At 44.8% G+C, this 18,907-nt stretch overlaps 1 protein-coding gene across 2 annotated transcripts in view; it reads right to left on the reverse strand.

The window, feature by feature from the left end:
* GALNT5 (polypeptide N-acetylgalactosaminyltransferase 5) overlaps window positions 1-18,647 on the reverse strand; it is a 45,642-nt gene extending 26,995 nt beyond the window's left edge. For both annotated transcript variants that reach the window (XR_006413542.1, XM_044418275.1), the window contains exons 1-3: window positions 17,021-18,647; window positions 5,549-5,715; window positions 3,650-3,769 (exon numbers count right to left, since the gene is read on the reverse strand). Coding sequence is in view for 1 of the 2 variants with exons in the window: in XM_044418275.1 (XP_044274210.1) it covers window positions 3,650-3,769; window positions 5,549-5,715; window positions 17,021-18,510 (1,777 nt within the window). In the remaining variant the exon portion in view is untranslated. The remainder of the gene's footprint in view (window positions 1-3,649; window positions 3,770-5,548; window positions 5,716-17,020) is intronic.
* Between the last annotated feature and the right edge of the window lie 260 nt (window positions 18,648-18,907).

Raw genomic sequence — 18,907 nt, forward strand, 5'->3', positions numbered from 1 at the left:
AAAGAACTCTCTGTCATAGCCGAATTGAGACAGCTATTTCAAGCCATCAATCACATGCATGGCACCAAGCATTCGCTGTGCTGCAGCTAATTAGCTGTTTCTATTAGCTGTAGTGACATGTTTCATTTTGTTAATGCAGATTTTCAAACACTGCAACAGACTGATGTAACAATAAGATATTAACATAATGAGATGACAGTCAAGAGAGCCAGTGCGGTGTCTTGGTTAAGAGTGTAGGTTTGGTACTCAGATGATCTGGGTTCTAGTCCCTGGTCAGCCATGGAGCCAACTGGGTGACTCTGGGCCAGTCAGACTCTCCGCCAGACTCTTCCACAGAGCTGTTATATTGTGGGGATAACATAGACAGCAAGAGAGCCTAGGAAGCCACCTGACGTAGTAAGATATTCCTTGCAGGAAGAAGAAAGATATACATCTTCTAGGGGGTATAAATGTAATGCAATAACATACCTCCTGAGATTGCACTGTGAATGGTTAGTCTGGTAAAAGGTATTTCCAGGATGCAAGGACTACTTCCCAAAGAAGTTTTACTCTTGTGCTTTCATCATTTTTACACAAAGATGCATTTTTCTATCCTGTTGTCAACCATGGGGGTGGTATCAGAAGCATGGAGGAAGGTACTGTGGAACTGCATGGGTTGGCCCACCCCTGCCGGTCTCCTCCTGGACACTCCCCTGCTGGTTGCCAATTTGGTAATGAAATGGTATCCAAATTTATTTATTTAGTTATGTATTCAAAACTTTTGTATGCTGTCACCACATGCCTTGGCATCTCAGGACGGCTCACAATACATACAATTAAAAACAATAAATAACAAATTCAATAAAAGATTACAAAAAGACAAGAAAACCGAAAACAAAGAGAGTGACTGTTCAATGATAAAGTATTAGTTTTTAAAATAGCAATTAAATAAAAAGGTTTTAACCTGGTGCCGAAAAGAATATAAACTCAGCACCAGGCGCACCTCTCTGGGGAGCCCATTCCATAATCTGGGTGCCACTGCAGAGAAGGCCCTGCTCCGGGTAGTTGTTCTTTTTATCTCCTTTAAAGAGGGCTCCCAGAGCAGAGCCTCTGCCGCAGATCTTAAGGGGCGTGAGGGCATGTAAGGGAAGAGGCGCTCCTTCAGGTACCCTGGTCCCAAGCCATTCAGGGTTTTCTAGGTTAAAATCAGCTCCTTGAATTGGGCCCGGACTTCAACTGGTAGCCAGCGGAGCTGGTACAGGAGAATGGCAATCTCTCCCCTAATGAAAGGGCATGGGCATCTCTGTTACAGCAGCCAATTTTGTTGTTGTTGTTGTTAGTCGTGCAGTCGTGTCTGACCCATCGCGACCCCATGGACAAACTTCCTCCAGGCCTTCCTGTCCTCCACCATCCCCTGGAGTCCACCCAAGCTCACACCAACTGCTTCAGTGACTCCATCCAGCCACCTCATCCTCTGCCGTCCCCTTCTTCTTTTGCCATCTATTGTTCCCAGCATTAGGCTCTTCTCCAGGGAGTCCTTCCTTCTCATTAGGTGGCCAGAGTATTTGAGTTTCATCTTCAGTATCCGGCCTTCTAAAGAGCAGTCAGGGTTGATCTCCTCTAGGACTGACCGGTTTGACTACAAAATCAGGGAGGGTCCCTTGTGCTTTCTGAGTAGCATTAGCAAGAGCCTTGGCAACACCGCTGGGGGAAAAGTGGCTAGGAAACCCACGGATAATGGCATCCTGTAGAGGAATGTGCTAAGAAGGCCATAAAGGTTGGATACTTTTGAAAGTGTTTGTTTTATCAGCCAAGGGAGCTTGCTATATTACACGCACCTTAGATGTGTGCTTAAGCGCTCCTGTGAAAGAGAAGTGTTTTTGTTCCAACAAGTGGGTACATTTAGCCCACTGAAAGGAAAAGGCAACAAACTCCAGTTTTTACCTAATGTAAACCAAAGCAACCATTATTTAATGGTTATATCTTATAAATACTGTCAATTGTGGCAGCATTTTAATAAATCATTTCTTGTATCTTGTTCAACCTATTTAAAGATTTTAGGACTTTCAAAAACTATAAATTTTATTTTGCAGTGTTATTTTAATTACAGTCCCTAAGAAAAGAAAGTCCTTTCCAAAATGCATTGTGTATAATAAAAGGTTTTTCAGGAACTTGACAATATTTTCTTATCTGCTTTTGAACCCATACATGCCTTCCCCTCTTGCTTTTTTAATCACTCCTTTGTGGTAACAGGGCACAATGACACTGCGGCCATATGAGGCTAGCATGCATGCCCACAACCCTGTTGTGTGTGTTTTTCTTATATGAAAGGAACTGTCAGATTCCAGACTCCCCTAATGCCAAAGGTCAGTTACTAACTGCATGCAGGGGAAATGAAAGGGAGGGTGAACAGAGAAAGAAGGAAGGATGTACGAAGAAGTTCACTTGAGTTAATATCTCACCATTTTGCAATGACATTTTAACAGTGTTGGAAAGTTCTTCTAATGGTTTTTGGCAATGCCTGTGGAAATATTCGCTTCCTTGTCCACTTTGTGTGGGCCTTTCTGAAGTGGCTGTCTTTGCATTCATTTATATTTTTCTAGAGCTAAATTTTGTTGCTTGGGTAATATAAGCACCTTGTGATCCCTACAAGGATCATCCCTGTGACTGGTTCAGGAAGAGCTGCCCTTGTCCTGAATCTATTTTCGTTCACCCTGCTGTCATCACACTGCCAAGCTCCAATGGCTGCAATGCTGGTTTTTTACACTGCTCCATTCATTGCAGGGGTAATGAACTTGGATGGTGGATCCAAGTAACCAGAAAGGAAACCAGAGGCTATGGATGCTTCAGTGAAGTGCAATGATAAACACTCTCAGGGTAAAGGGGCTTCTACGAAACAATTCTGCCACACGTCTCAGACCACTATTCTGGATCAAAATTCACAACAGGAAAATATTTGGTGTAGCTACTATATCAATAATTTCTTGAACCTGCATCATCTTTGAAAAAACTATCCTACTACATGTTTTTAAGATGGCATAGAGAAGCCCTCATCAAAATGGTGCCCTCCCCAGTTGTTTCAGACTCTGACTCCCAGCCAGTCAGCATGGACCATGGTCAGGAATGCTTGCAGCTGATTGACTTATTTAAAACCTATTTATTTATTTAAAACTTGCTTGCTTGATTTGTTTATTAAAATCTTTCTATCCCATCCCCTACAGAATTTCAGGATGGCTTAAAACTTTTCCATATTACCTTTCTGGAGAAATCAGTCGGGGACGTTCAGGAAAAAAGGTCAGAAAACATGAATGACAGACAAATAAAAACATAGTAAAGCCTTAAAACTATAAAACCATAGTTCAAAACATCTGACACTCCACTGGTTGCAGAAAGCTGGTGTAGCCACTGCATGTAGTCCAATCAATGTTAAGCATGTCTACTCAGATGCAAGCCTCAGTTGCTTCAAAAGGGCCTACTCCTGAGTAGATGTATATAGGATTGCATGCTAAATCCCACTTAATTAATGCTATCAGTTCCATTTATGCCAATACAACTTAGACAATTCACATTTCCACTAGTTTGCTCCCAGGGACTTCTGTGCTTAAAAATAACAGGCAACAGCAAATACTCAGCCAATGCCATGCTGACGTCAAGCAGCAACTCCACTTACCTTTAGCAATCTCTGCTCCAGCCAGTCTTGCTCGTATTAGACCATGCCTTTCTTTGAGACGAAGGATACGGACTTTGGGGAATCGTGCCATGTACTTGTCTAATTTGTCCCTGAGGTATGCTAAATCAGAACAGAGGCAAAACAGTTAAACAGAGCACAGACTGCATCTCTTTCAAAGCAGCCCATGATGGAAGAAGAGGGTTCGCCACTCAGTGGTGGGACCAAGACTTGGGCCATGGGGCTGACATCTGACCTCCTGCAAACCAAGATGATCCCAAATGCCCACCCAGAGAATGATCAGTAGTGAGTACAGTGGACAACGGGCTCTGGGTCAGTACCTGCACTTCCTTCTTCATTATTTTTTAAATAATAGAAGTCGGTCATCCAAATATGTGCACAGTAACAGATGCTCTTTTAATACTGTTTATTTTAATACATAGTATTCTTTTCTACAACAAAATGGCCCTTATTCTCAGTTTGTTTATTTATAGCATTTTTATGTCGCACCCATTGCAGAAGCCTCGGGGCGGCTTACAAAGAGAATAAACAAACATACAATAGAATAACATTAAAAATTCGGAGTATCTCGGCCATAATTTAAAACCAATAAATAAAAACAACCAATTAACAATTAAAATATCATTTGAATAAAAAGGTCTTTGCCTGGCGCCAAAAAACAAATAAGGACGGCGCCAGGTGGACCTCTCTGGGGAGTGCATTCCATAGGTGGGGCGCCACCACAGAGAAGGCCCTCCTCCAGGTACTCACCCTCCTAATATCCTTCACAGAGGCTCCCGGAGAAGGGCCTTCCCTGCCGATCTCAGGGGGCGGGAGGGCATATATGGACGCAAGCACTCCTTTAGATAACCAGGTCCCAAGCCATTGAGGGCTTTATAGGCGATAACCAGCACCTTGAATTGGGCCTGGACTTCAATGGGGAGCCAGTGAAGCTGATGGAGAACTGGGGTTATATGAGAACAATGCCCAGTCCCCGTCAGCAACCTGGCAGCTCTGTTCTGCACGAATTGAAGTATTCGGACTGTCTTCAAGGGCAGCCCCACGTAGAGCGTGTTACAGAAATCTAATCGGGAAGTGACCAATGCATGTGTCACAGTCACCACGCAGTCGTTCTCCAGGAAGGGACGCAGCTGATGGATCAGTCAAAGCTGAAGGAAGGCGCTCCTCACCACCGCTGTTACTTGAGCTTCTAATGACAGCTCAGGGTCGAGGAGCACTCCCAAGCTGTGAACCTTGTCCCTAAGAGGGAGTGCAACCCCATTCAGGACAAGGTCCAGGAACCCCATCCCGAAGCTCAACGCTCCTACCAACAGGACCTCCGTCTTGTCTGGATTGAGCCTCAGTTTATTGGCCCTCATCCAGCCCATTACCTTGGCCAGGCACCGGTTCAGCACAGCCACCGCCTCACCTGGATTAGTTGAGAACGAGAGGTAGAGCTGGGTTAGATGCCTTTAGCATCAGGACAAGAGAAGCAAATTCTGTTTTGTTTGTGTAACCAAGATGATGCATATTTAAGCAAGTTTTAAATGCTAAAATCACATTTTGAAAGTATTACAGTATCTTTGAAGTGGTGGCTGACCTCAATAGGACAGCCATCAGCTGCTTCTGTCCTACAGAATGATGCAGCATCCTTCCAAGTGGTAAACCATGTTTGGAGTTCCACGGCTGCCTCAATTTGTAGGAAACCCTTTTTTGAGCTTTCAGAAAAAATTAGGGCTATACAAATTGACCAGAATACTACAGTAACCATTTTGTACCAAGGTAATGACAACAAGAAGATGTATGCATATTGAGAGAATGAGTGAGCAAGAGAGCCACCCAAGGAGCAGAATTCATGTACTGTAAGTCCCAAGATCACTTTGAAGGGAATCGCTGACCTACCTTTTGTGCTGAAGTCATCCACCAGAATGACCTCTTTAACAAACTGCGGGGGTGAACGGTTGAGGACGCTGTGCACAGAGCGCAGGAGAGTGGACCACACTTCATCGACAAAGCACATGATAATGCTGGTGGTGGGAAGGTCATCATGGACGAGAAGATCTGAACACCTGGGGCAACAGAGATCAAAATCTTTGATGGAGCAGGCATGAGCAGATCAAGTGTGCCTATGAAAATGGACCACTGGTTCCTGCTGCTGCAACTCACCATAAAATGTCATGTTAGTGGGGCACGAAATGGAGAGAAGGAGAAGCACCAAGGAGTACATTTGAGTCAATTGTAGCAATAAAAGTGCATGGCCCCATGAAGAATAGAATCACAGGAATTAAAAGCCATGAGAGAGGAGTCTGAGCACAGGTGAGGCATTAGGCAGACTGATCCTGCCCGGCCCAGAGGGAGTGGCAGGCACTCCTAGTTCTATGTCTGTAGGGAGTTTTCTCCTCACTGCTGCAGCCGCTCACCCTGCCATTCCTCCACCTGTCCTGTTGCTTCGGGGTTATCAGACCTCCAGGAGCAAGACAGGTGCAGTCTCTACTCGCCAAGCCCTCTTGCAGAATCCAAGCAGATTGGGTCCAGAGGATGAGGGTAAAGCAGGAGGGGCAAAAAGGAGATGACGCCTTGGCCAAACTCTCTTCCCCAAACTTGCACTGATTCTGTGGAATGGCCTAAACACGTCAATCCACAAGTGACTTGGGCAGCTGTAGCCAAACGGCACATCCCATTTTCTGAAAAGTGAGTTCTCCGTTGCTTGCAAGAAAAGCTTCTGTTCCTCTTGCATACAGAGTTTCTATCACATGCCCCCAAAGACCTAAAGGCTACCACCCAATAAAGTTCTGCTGTGGTTGGCTCCCAGTGCTGGAAGGAAGCATCAGTCTCACTGGCTGTGGCATTCATGCAACAGTTCAGTGGAGCAGGCTGTATGTGAAAGCAAGCCCTTCTGTTCCTCTCCCTCTGAAAACACTTCTGCGAGGGCTTAAGTCAAACACTGGCAAAAGCGCACCCTTCATCTCTGGAGTGCTCATACTTCCCTCCCTTCTGCCATCCTCCTGCCACCTGGCAGGCAGGGACCCAGAAGGAAGGACTTCAGGTGCCCTCTATTTGCCTTAAAAACCCAACGTTCTGGCTGTAGTGTTTGCCTCCTTCCTGAGGCAAGCATTTTGAGCCTCCAAATCGGTATTTCTGGTCAAGGAAATACCAAGTTCGGGTGCCTCACTAAACAAGCTATTGTATGAAATCCAGAAAAGATTACATTCCCCTGTCCCTTCATGCCCAGCTCTAAGCCTGGCTGGAGGAGTTGGGACCACTGAATCCCAGGGTATGTTGGATCATTAGGCAGCATATTTGAGACAAGATTGTCCAACAGGTTCTGCCATCACCACAGCCAACCGACACACAACACAGACATCAAGCACCTCTGAATAGTGTACAGGAAGCCACTTTTCCTGGAGGAGTCACGGTGGAACACTTTACGGATCTGAAAGGCACCAGCACTAGGCAGTTCACCACCAGGTGCTTGGTGACACTTTGGCAATGATTTCCTGGCTGGGAGAATATTGTCCTGCCTCCTCAGGAACCTTAATATGATAATGGCAAGGAGGGGGGTTGAGAAGAATATAAGATTTGACCCCACAACACAAAGACAAGAGAACACCATTTGGAGGGCTGGAACACGGGATACGAGGTTGCCCAGCTCTCTGGCCTCCTTCCTGCAAGTCCTAAGAAGGAACTCCTGGCCCACAGAGCCTCCTTGGATTGCTCCAGCGGGGCAGGGTTACTCTTCAGGTTTTGCCTCCCTGGAGCAATCTGATCTGAGATAATAATGTGAATGGAGGTAGAACAGAAGCTAAAATCAAACAGGAGCTAAAACCAACAGGGAAAATGTACTGTTGAACCTCCTTTCACTGAAAATTACCTCGCACAACAAACTCTTTGCTAGCATGCAGTCCTGTTGTTGGCAAAGAATAATCCCCAGGCAATTATAATAAAAATAAAAATCCAGGCTACAGCCTGAATTACTGTTAGTCAGTTTCTGGCTTTAAAGCAGAACAAGCAGGGTGGCCAACATGGTATTGAAATACCAAGGCATACAAATTATTTTTCCAGAGGAATGAACACTCACACAAGGCTTGGCAGCCACCATGTACTGTACTGAACTGAAAGTTAAGAGAAGTGAAAAATATTACAGAGAAGTCGCGTGGATTTTGCAGTATATGCAACCCTGCTGTAGGGACAAAAATGTTAAGAAGCTTCCGTAGCAGAGACTAGAGTGCTCAAGAGCATGGGGAGAAGCACATGGGGAGCTGGAATGGCTGGACAGCCATGCTCATCGTTCCTTGAGACCGGAGTGCTGCCAGTATGAAGGGGCTCAGGGAGCCTTGGGCTTGAACCTCCCTCTTGTAGCCCAGCTACTGCAAGGCAGGTTTTGATGGAAAAAGAACTGAACCTATTGCACTATGACAGCGAGAGCATTATGAGCAGAGCCTCAATTTTGGTGGGGCTTGAACTCAATTTGTTACGAGTTTGGAAGGTGGGATATAGGATGAACACTTGGAGATGCCTCTCTTCCATTACAAATTTCAGGGCTGCTTCCAAGGCTAATAACTTAAGCTAACCCTAGGATTAAGCAATGGACATTGGAACTTTCTTAGAATAGAACAAAGTGTCCCCTTTTATGGTAGTTATTTCTGGCTTAGAACAAATACTAACAAGCTTGGATTTATTCCAGATTTAGAGAGGAGGGAGAAATTGGATTTGTAGTGCCCTCTAGTGGCTGCAGCAGAGAAGTGTGAAATTCAAAATTTGAGTAAGTTTGAGTAAGTTATTAAAGAACCAGGCAATGTGAGGAGGAAAGTCAAAAATTTTTAAACACAAAACTCCAGTTAATAGGAAAAGTGATCCAAGCTTTTTCGTATCATTAAGTCTTTTGTGGCTGCTACTGACACAGCTTCAAATATTCTTTCTTATCATTATTAAAGCAAAATACTGTCCTGTAACATGGCATGTAGATTGCAGGGAATGAGAGCTGCAGTCCACCTTTTACAGGGATAATTTTTTATTGATGAAAGTGGAACTTTTGAAAAAAATGCAAAACAGGCAGTCAAATCTGCTTCGATCTATCCCTGCCATTAGATTAGGTCGCTAGAGACTGGAGGAACAGGACCACTCAATTCTGGAAGATGAACCCCAAGGAGACTTCCCTGTTCACTCTTGTGTTGCTTCAAATTTCACACACATCCCTTCCAGCCCAGCTTTAATAATAGTTCTTGACTTAGTGTTGCTGTTTTTAGTGCTGTACTTTACTGCTTTGCTGCTTAAACGAGTTTGATCTACAGTTTTATTGCTTGGTTTATCATATATTGTATTAATGAATAGGGACCTGGAGGGCAGAATATAGATTCTGCAACAAATAAACTGCAACTCAGATGGCTAGCAGGTCCTGCCTGCTAGTTGCACTGATGTTCTACTTGAGGGCTTTCCACTGGAGCGACTGGATGGCTACTGGGAGAACAGAATACTAGACTAAATAGGCCACTAGACCAATCCTTTCAGTGTTAAGGCCGTAATAGGCCTGGTGACATTGCAAAAGGTACGTGTGTTTATCTCTAAGACTGCACAGTGCAACTATCTAAGGGAGCAAAAAGGCCTTATGCTGCCCCAGGTTTGCTTAATTACATGCAACTATGTGAAGGTGTTAAGCCTGCGAAAATTGTTAAACAACGCTCTGGTGTTCCTGTCTGATGTAGCTAGAAGTGCCTAGCTATAATGATCAGCAGTGTAGCAGCCACACTGTTCTCAGTGGTCAGAGAAAAGGCAAGAGGGTTGTGTACATGCTTTCGAAAGGGGTGTGGATCTAGGGAGATAACAGAAGCAATGACAAAGCATTCCCAGGGCAAGTCCTTTTCTGGTGTTTATGCTTTGGAAAATAACTGTCTGCCTGTGTGGAAGAAACAGGGCAGAGGAAGTCTACTCCAAACTGATGTGCATTCATTAGCTGAAGAGACAGTGTGGAAAAGTGGTTAGAGTGTTGGACTGGGGACCTGGGAGATGCAGGTTCCAGTCCCCGCTCAGCCTGGGGGCTCACTGGGTGACAGTCACTGCCTCTCAGTCCACCTTATCTCACAAGGCTGTTGTTACGAGAGGGGGAGGAGGAGAGTTATGTAAACCACCTTGAGTTCCCTGAAAGGAAAAAAAAAAAGAGTGGGGTATAAATATAATAAATAAATGGAAGCTTCCTTATAGCAAGTCAGAATGTTGGTCCATCCAGCTCAGTCTACCCTAAGTGGCCTTGGTTCCCTAAACTCCAAACCCCAGATCTAGTTTCACCTGGAAATGTCAAGAATGGAACCTGGGAACTTCAGCAGGTGACCCATAGACTCCACCACCCAACCGGTGGTGCAGCCAGGCCTGGACTCTGAGGCTGAAGTTCAGGCCCTGCATCAGCACTTTGGCTAGTACTTGGGTGTGCTGGAACCCATGAGGGCAACGTGAAGCGTTGCTCTCAAAATGCAAAGAAAGGAGAGAGTATTTTATATCTGGAGTTGCTGACCAGCACATACCTAACTCCAGAGGGTCACTATCAGTTTTATGCCAAAAATATACCAGCCGTAAAAAAATAAAATAAAAACAAAGCAAGTGCTATTTGTCGCTTTTCCTTATTCCCAAGTAAATATGCTTAGGATCAGAAGTAAAGTCAGTTTTGTTCCTATAGTCATAACTGGGCTATGATATAAGTGAGTTTAAAAGTGAGACAATGCATGCTCAGGGTATTTTTATTTTATTAGGACTGGCAAAGTGTTCTGTTTTGTTTCATTGCTGTTAACCTATCTGGCACACAGAAGCCACTGGAAGGATTAGAATGGCGGGGAGATGAGAAATATTAATTGTGTGCTTCACATCTGAATTACCTCACATGCCTATCTAAGCTTCTCCCTGCTCCCCAAGTAAGACTATTGGCCCCAGTTATGAAACTACCTCATAGTTGAGACATTCTAATGAATGTACATAGAATGGACAGGAATGCAGCCTGCATTTCTCCAATATATGTTCATCTTGCACAGAATTAAGGGTTACAATTGTGTGTAAGCACAACAGAGTGTTTCTTGAACATGGAAAGCTTCATATTAATTTCCTCTTCAAACAGCTACATGTAAAGACAAAGAACCCAACTAAAGTGATATCACGGAATATCAAATTCAGTTGCAGTGCAACTGACACTTGTAACTCCACAAGGTGAGGTGTTCATTTTGTATATGCTTACTAGAAATTGATTTGTTTGGAAATCTGGTTTCCTTACAAAAGAAAATGAGAAAGCTACTTGCAAAATCATTCCCCTATCATTTTTATCAAAATAAAACTTGCTCCTTTCCTCTTAACCAAGCCAGTGAACAAGAACAGTCTGCAAAGCAACAAGGTCTGAGCATAGCCCACTAAGCCTATCAAGATGGAAGAGCAGAAATCTGTAGATCTGAGGAGACGAGAATGATTTTTCCTATTTTTATGAATTTGTCATTTGCTGTCACGGCAGTTAAAATAAAATCAAGCAGACAAGCAAAGTGCTGGGTCAGGTCCAAGTCTTTCCTGCATGAATCAAAGGCTGAAGCAAAAGTATTTTTCTCAACCTCTATCTACAATTCAATGGTGGGTTTGATGTGTGCCTTATGGGGTCGTTTGCTCCCAAAGCTCTACTATCTTCAAGCAAATCTTCAAGGCCAGACTGGCCTCCAAAAGAATTTCTCCTGCACAGAGTCAATTCTCTTGGTTGTCCCTTGCCAATTTTTTTTCCTTCAGTTGTTGGCCCTTATCCAGAACAAAGCCCTTTTCTTGCTCTGAGGAAATGGCTGAATTTCCAAATAGCCCTATAGGAAGGAGACCGTGCACTCAGCGGTACGGCAGAAGTTTTCATGCAGGTAGCAGTGATGGAAGCAGGACAGCTCAATAGTCTGAACTAGTAGAAAGTGGCTTCCTACATTCATGGCTGGCAGGGAAGGTAAAACCAAATGACAGTTCCTGGGGGAAATATAATGGATTTAGCACCACCACAGCAAGATGGCTAGTGGACCTGCCTGGGCCATATGAGCCTGCCTGTGCTTTAAAGCTGGTGTCAGAAGCTGGGCTTATCTTTAAGGTCATCTCTGGTGGATATGAAGTACGTGGCTTTTCCAGTAGTGGCCTCTGTCTGATGAATCTGATGCCATTTAAGGTGTTGTTTTGTATTGGTCATGGTGTAATTTACCTTGTAATTTATTTTATTCCAGAATTTTTAAAATTACAGTTGCCTCCACCGGTTCTGTTGAACTTGTGAAACTCACTACTTGCACAATGGGCAACTAACATTGCTGAAAGGAATGGGTCAGGGTAACAAAATTCCCTTTTGTCAACTTTGTTGATCTGAACCTTCAGAAACGAGTATTTCCATTCACTTTGGATTGCTTTGAGAACTGCTAGATGCCCACTGGTCTAGCAGCAATTTCTGCCTGCAGGAGTACTGCGTACGAGAAGAAGTACGCAACCTCATACCCTCTAGATGTTTTGGACTAAAACTCCCACAATCCCTGACCATTGGGCATATATTTAGTTTCTTGGGAGGCTTATGGGAGTTTTACACTGCCCAAGCAGAATTTCATTCCTCTCCTACCCATCCTCTGCAGCAAACTATGCACCACCCAGATCTGCTCTGGAATGTTTCTCAATCTTCCAGAGCAGTTCTGGAGACGGCAGGGAGAAGGGGGAATTCGGTCTACCAATACCAAACAGAAGAAACCGTTGTTGTTGTTGTATTTTGTTCATCACCTTGGATGGCCTTGGTAAAGAAAAGTGGCTTCTAAAACAAACAAATCATGAGTTTACACGCTGAGAAAGACATCTCAGAAAAAATAGATAATTTCCCCCCCAAATGCTGGCTGAAAAAGCTCATAAATACACAAACCAATTATCAAAGGAGCCAAGGGTACTTACCTTTGACTCTAAGTAAGTAAAGGGTTAAGGCATGACTGAAAACAATGTAAATGCAAAATATAAGAGGATCTCTGAGATGTAAACCCCATGGCCCCAAATAAATGATCAAATCAAATGCCACTTTATGGATTCACCACCCATTAAAGTCAATGGGAAATACTCCATGCATTTGGGGAAAGGCCAAAATCCCCTCCCCAGGCCCTGCAGAGGTCAGATAACAGACCATGACTATTACCACTGCACCTCATGGCCATTTGGCCTTTCTCAGTGGCAGGCCATTGAGGCCCATACCTTTGGAGCATGGAGACAGGGGCTCCGCTGACACCAGGAGGAAGCACCGCTTCCAGTTCCCTGGCTTTGTACAACAAATCATGCCCAAGGCAACAGTGGAAGCACTTCCTAGCCCTGTCTGAGTCTCCACCACCTGCAGTCCTGCTGTTTTCTCCAACCTCAGTTCTGAGAGAAGAGTGGGACTTCTGCAGGCTGTGGGGCATAGAGGAACCCACTGAGCTTCTGTGTGCTGGATGCACACAAGGTGCATGCCAAATTATTCTGGATTCCAACAAGGCTCTTAGGCTGCATTCCTAGTAACATTCTTAGAAGGGGATGGATTCCATTGTACACAATAAATCCTACTGAAGACATCCAACATGATGAATACGACTTCCAATAGGACTGGTCCTTCACTTGCTTAATCAGAAAACTGCAGGAAGTCCTGTGCCAAGGATAATGAAAGAACTTATGGCTAAAGATCTGTATACTGCTTTAAATTTCTTTCTAGTTTATTGTATCTCTCTTGCATGAAATGCCCACCATACACGGTCCTGACAGTGCACATGAGAGTGAATTGATGATGGCATGTAAGTAGTTTGATTCTGTCCATGTAGGCCAGGTTCTTGAAAGATCGCTGACAATTAGTTGGCAAGAAGGTTTAAACTACCTGCAGTACAGGAGAAGCTAACTCTTTGGTTCATATGCAAAGATAAAACAAGCTCACATTGCCTTTTCTTAAACTTTAAATGCTTCCATATATACTTCCTAAAAATCTAAGGGAAGAACTAAGCATAGAAAACTTAAAAGCTGAGAAGGATATCAATGAAACAAGAGTCTGTGTAATTGCTGGGCAAATTCCAAAGCATATTCATTGCCGGAGGAACATTTCATAGTGAAAAATGTGGGTTGGTCATACTTCCTTGTCAGCATATGGTGAGCAAAACTGTGGGTTGCTGGTGTGGATGACAGCTAAAAGTTCCACGTCATGGAGTAGTTGCTTGTTTGTATTCCCAACAGGTGCTCACTGACATACTTCTGCAATAAATTTCAAGCCCTGTTTTATTTTAGAGGTGGTTGCTAGCAAAGCAAGATACTTTTGGCAGGAATGCTGCTTTCCTCAAAGCTAACTATGTTCTTTAAACTAAACAAAGAGGAAATCCTTGTGCTTCCCCTTCAAGGCTACAGAAAGTCTTTTTTCTTTTGCCCAATTTAGCGCATCACGAAATGTTTGTTAACTCTTCTGTAGTAAACTAATCTGATGGGAAGTTTTCCAGTTTCCTTTTGCATCTTGGTGCTTGCATTAATACTTCCATTGTCAGCCAAGGAGTTTTCACTAAAAATACTACAGGTATACTTCCTGGCCACATCCTTCTCTTAACTCAGAAATATCCTAGATCCACTTAAGTACACACACCTTTCCTAATACCTAAGATCACAATCATAGGCACACTTAGAAGCAAGGCACCCTTAGAACATTTACTTTCAAAAGCAAAGAAAACTTTATCTTATCAAAAGTAAATGTACTGCAGCTAACAAAATAAAATCATTAAAACAATATGGCCAGAAAATTACTAGGGAGCAAGTCCAATCAAAATCAGTGCAACTTAGTAAAATCTGACTCAAAGTGCTTATGACCACGCTGCTACTTTGCAACAAACGCAAAGGGATTCAGTGGGATATATTTCTGAGTAGTAATGCATAGGACGACACATCATTTCTGGAACTCAGGAAAACTTTGCTTCTTCTTCTGCACTGGGGTAGCAACTGAGCAAAACCAAAAGCACTTGTTACTTTGATTTTTGTCTGCCTGGCAGGGCCGGCTCTACCATTAGGCAAGGTGAGGCAGCCCCTCAGGCAGCAGAAATGCTGCGCTGGGGGAAGAGCCAGCCGCTTGCTCTGTGTTCCTAAGTTGGCTCCGGTGCAACTGCTGTCAGGAGCAGTGGAGGACATTATCCTATCACCAGGACTGAAGTATGAGTCAACTGCACTGCTGACCATCTCAGGCAGCCAAACGTCTTCAGTCAGCCCTGTTTGGGTATTCCAGATCCTTTACATGACTGTTTTAAGAGCTGACTGTGCGTCCTCCTTCCATCATTTTCTGATAAGGCTCCCATTCATTTCAGCAGGGCTTCAACGGGATATTTTTTTCTATGTACTCTTACTGCTTAAAATGTGGCTATCATACTGGACTATTGTGAAAACTCAAGGTTGAAAAATACCTCCTCCCCTTCTTGATGTTGGGTGCTGTAGCCAAAAAGGGCTCCCCACATGAAATTGAGTGAGACAAGCTCCTTCTTGCAGTGTTTCCTTGATGTCTGAGCAGCCTGGGACACAAGCCTACGCATGTTTTGACTTTGAAAGTAAGGCATACTTTCACAACCTTCATGGCTTAATTTTAAACACATAAGAGGTGGGCTAGTAAAATTTAAGTAACTATACAAATTTTAAAAAGAAGGTCAGAATGATGATGCAGGATATAAAAATGTTTCTCCAAGGATGGTGGGGAAATGTAGTGGTTGGGGTGGTGGGGGGCTGTGGTCTTTCAGGTATCGCTGGACTTACCACAGGGCATGCTGACCAAGGAACTGGAGTTCAACAATATTTGGGGGGTCACAATTTCTCCAGCGCTAGATTAGGGTGTAAAACTAGGAGACTTACATTCAGATCCTCAAAGTACAGGGTGACTTTGGCCAGGTGCCTCTTAGCCTAACGAAAAGGTTTATGTGCATAAGAGGGAGAAGCCTGACGTAGGTGTGGAACAAGCAAATACAAATAAAAACTGTTGTCTAGACGTCACATCTATTCACAAAGATAATGCAGGTGAATGCTATTTTTCTCCCTAGAGGTACACAGCTTTGAAAAATATATATGAAAAATCTTCTAGGAATGCCTCCTAAATGCCTCTAGGAATTTTATGAATTGGGTCTTCTCTTAGCAACTTTGAAAGCAATTGACATCTTCTCCATGCAAATATAAAATTATATAAAGATGTCTTTATATAAAGAAATGTTAGTATACATGTTTACTTCAGAATATATTTAATTGCATGAGATCTTACTTCTGCATATGCCTGGGCAGACTTATTGCTAGTTTTTTATTGGCCCTACTCCTACTCACCAAAATTAAGCAAATGAAGTTTTTCCATACCCTGCCATACCAGTGCAGTAGTTCCATAACAGGCAAAGCTTTACACATTAAGTTCCTGTTTGAGTTCAGTGTTTTAAGGATCCTAAAAGCAACTCGAAGCTGTCACCTCCGCAGCTGCACAACAGGCCAGGCCCCAGTATAGCAACAGTGTTCCACAGTTCTTCAATAATACTTTTAGTGTCAGGCAGGTTAGTCCTCAGGAAGTATAGACATATTATGGACAGATTATCATACCACGCTGTATACTATGAGGTCTGAGATGTGTGGATGAAACTTTTAATCTTGCAGCACAGTACTGTCCTTGCCTATCCAATCTGGATTGGATACATGATCTGGAAAGCTAATGTGATCCTAGGAACACAGTGTTCAGTGAGAGGCAATGAAACTTAACTCCCAGCTCAAAGGGAAACTAAACTTAGGCTCAAAGGGAACCTCAAACTTAAACCAAAACTTCCCTTTATCTTTAACATGGGAAGAATAATGAGGTGCCTCAGTGGAGACCTGCAAGATTAAATGCTCAGGAATACCTGCTATCTGGCCTTGAATGAATGAATGAATGAATGATAATAACAAAGCCACACTTTTGTAAATTGAAGCAAAATTCTAGGCAATAATGAGAGTGAAATTAGGGTATTAAAAAAAAAACTATCTAGAGAATCTAGGGAGATGGGGATTTGTGTATCGTAAGTACTGATTTGGCTGGATAGGTGTTTAATGGCAGAATTATTATATATAAAAATAGCTTTTATAAATATATTAAATGAATATAGAGCCAACACTTTAGCTAGAACATGTGAGCTGCAGTCCAAAATGAAAGAGATATTGCAGAACCAAGTTAAACTTGTGTAGAAAATATTACTCCAGTATAATAAAAGCAACCCCGCCCATTCTTGTTAATGTACATGTCTTATGAATGTTACTGGTTTCATAGCTGCTCAACATTATTGGCATCTACTCTAGGAGAAATAAAGAAAGCCCACTTGACCAATAAACAGTTCACAGCCACCAAAATCTGCGTTGATTCAAGAAAGCAGCTCTTACCCAATGGGCCTTGTATCTTCAATGGCTCTGTCCACGGGGATCAGATCACTGAGGTAGACATTGAAGTTTCCTTCATTCCACCTCCTTTTTGCCTCTTCTTGCTTCTCATCTGGGACCACAGCAGGGTGCCCAAACTGACCTGGCGCTGTGGGGTCCCTTGGGCCAAGTGACCTATCAATGGGCAACACTTTATGCATTCTAGGATTTTCTTCGAAATGGATCACACTGTCACTGTGATTGATTTTCCTTAATTGGTCCTTATTGACTAAATTGACCCTGTCAACATTGCGTAGTTCTGCTCCTTCAGCTAGAATTGCCTTTTTAACCGCAGCCTTAATAAAATCGGCCCCGTGGCTTACATTAATTGCTTTCTGGTTATCTCTGCTTGCGTTGTTTACTCGTTGGAGGTTCTTTTCTACCCATCTCTTTCCTTTGGCATCAGCTGGGGGGTTCTGAGATGCTGGAAAGACCACCTGCACCCCTTCCTTGCTAATAATGACCACTTGCTTTTCAGAAAGCACCTGGTGTGGCTGTACAATTTTTGCATCGCTCTCTTTTGGCAGCTTTCCTGGACCTGTTGCGTTCCTAGACCCTCCTTTCTTCTCAGCTGCTTTTGAAGCGTTCAGTCCTGCGCCAGGTAAAGTTGCGCTCCTTGTTGCCTCCTGAACGTCCCCCACGTTTATTCTTTTTTCCGTCCTGTTTCCTGAAAACTTTGGCTCGCTCAGTACCCGGGGGCTTTCCCGCGGTTCCTCCGCTTTGCTTCCAGTTGGCCCTTCTCGCTTCGGTCCCGCCAAAGAGGCTTTATCCCCCAAGCCAACCTCTCTGAAAACCTCCTGCCTTCCCGCGGGTCCCTCCCTGAACGTCCTGGGCACTTTCTGAGTGACGTTGCTTGCAACAGGAGCTGCCCTGTGGGTCAGATGGACGAGGGGCTGCCCTGCCGCAGCTGCTACTGAAGGGGTCTCCGGGACCCCCCCGGGAAGAGCTGGCTTTGCCTGTGGCGGGCTGCTGGCGTTGACTGCGCCCCTCTCTTTCTTCTCCGCACGAGCGGCGAAGGAGGCCTGAGGGGGGCTCCACCACAGCTTGCCTGGGATTGTCCCGGGCAATCCCATCGTTTCTTGCAGTCTTTGGAAGATGGCTTTCTGCCTTGTCCCGCCTTTGCCCACTCTTTCCTCAGCCCTCGCAGCCGGCGCCTCCGCCTCCTTGCGGTCCCAATCCACCCCCCTCTCATCTCTTCCCAGCCCTGTCGGGGGCGGCGGAGCCCCGGGCTCCTCTCTGGGCCACCTGACGCCGCGTCCGTCGCCCAGGTTTCTCCACGCTCTGAACCTCTCCCGCTCCTTCCTGATCATCTCCTCTTTCAGAACTTGCGTGTTGATCTCGCTGAATGAAAACCGGAGGGCTGCCATGTCAAAGAGTAGCCAGATGATGGAGGCTGCGAAGATAAAAGCGAAGGCTCTCCCGCTACCTCGAAAAAGCTTCCGGATTTTGTTCATCTTGCGAAAAGTTTGGCTCGTTCTTCGCTGCTCAGGCTGCACCCGCTGCCGCGCCGCCTCCGCCTTTCCCCCGCTGGGCCTCCTCACTTAATGAGGTGGCGGCGGCAGCGGCAGCACACGCAGCCCCTTCTCCCTGGAACACGTCTGCAGAGCGATCTAAGGGAAGCCTCAAGTCCTGCCGCCGCCTGTTGCTCCTTGCTTGCGTGGCATATTTGCAGCAGCGGCAGCAGCAACAGCGCAACATCCACGTCTCCTCGGCCTCGCGTGGCCGCGGCGACCGCGTGCCACGGCCTAAGCCGCGCCCCACGCCAGGAGGCCGAGGGCTGCCCACGGGCCACTCTCCAAGCAGAGCCCGGCTGCTCTCGCCTCCCCTCGGAGCAGGGTCCGTTTCTCCATG

This window comes from Varanus komodoensis, unplaced genomic scaffold, assembly GCF_004798865.1.
Source record: "Varanus komodoensis strain SLA01 unplaced genomic scaffold, ASM479886v1 scaffold9, whole genome shotgun sequence".
Classification (NCBI taxonomy): domain Eukaryota; kingdom Metazoa; phylum Chordata; class Lepidosauria; order Squamata; family Varanidae; genus Varanus; species Varanus komodoensis.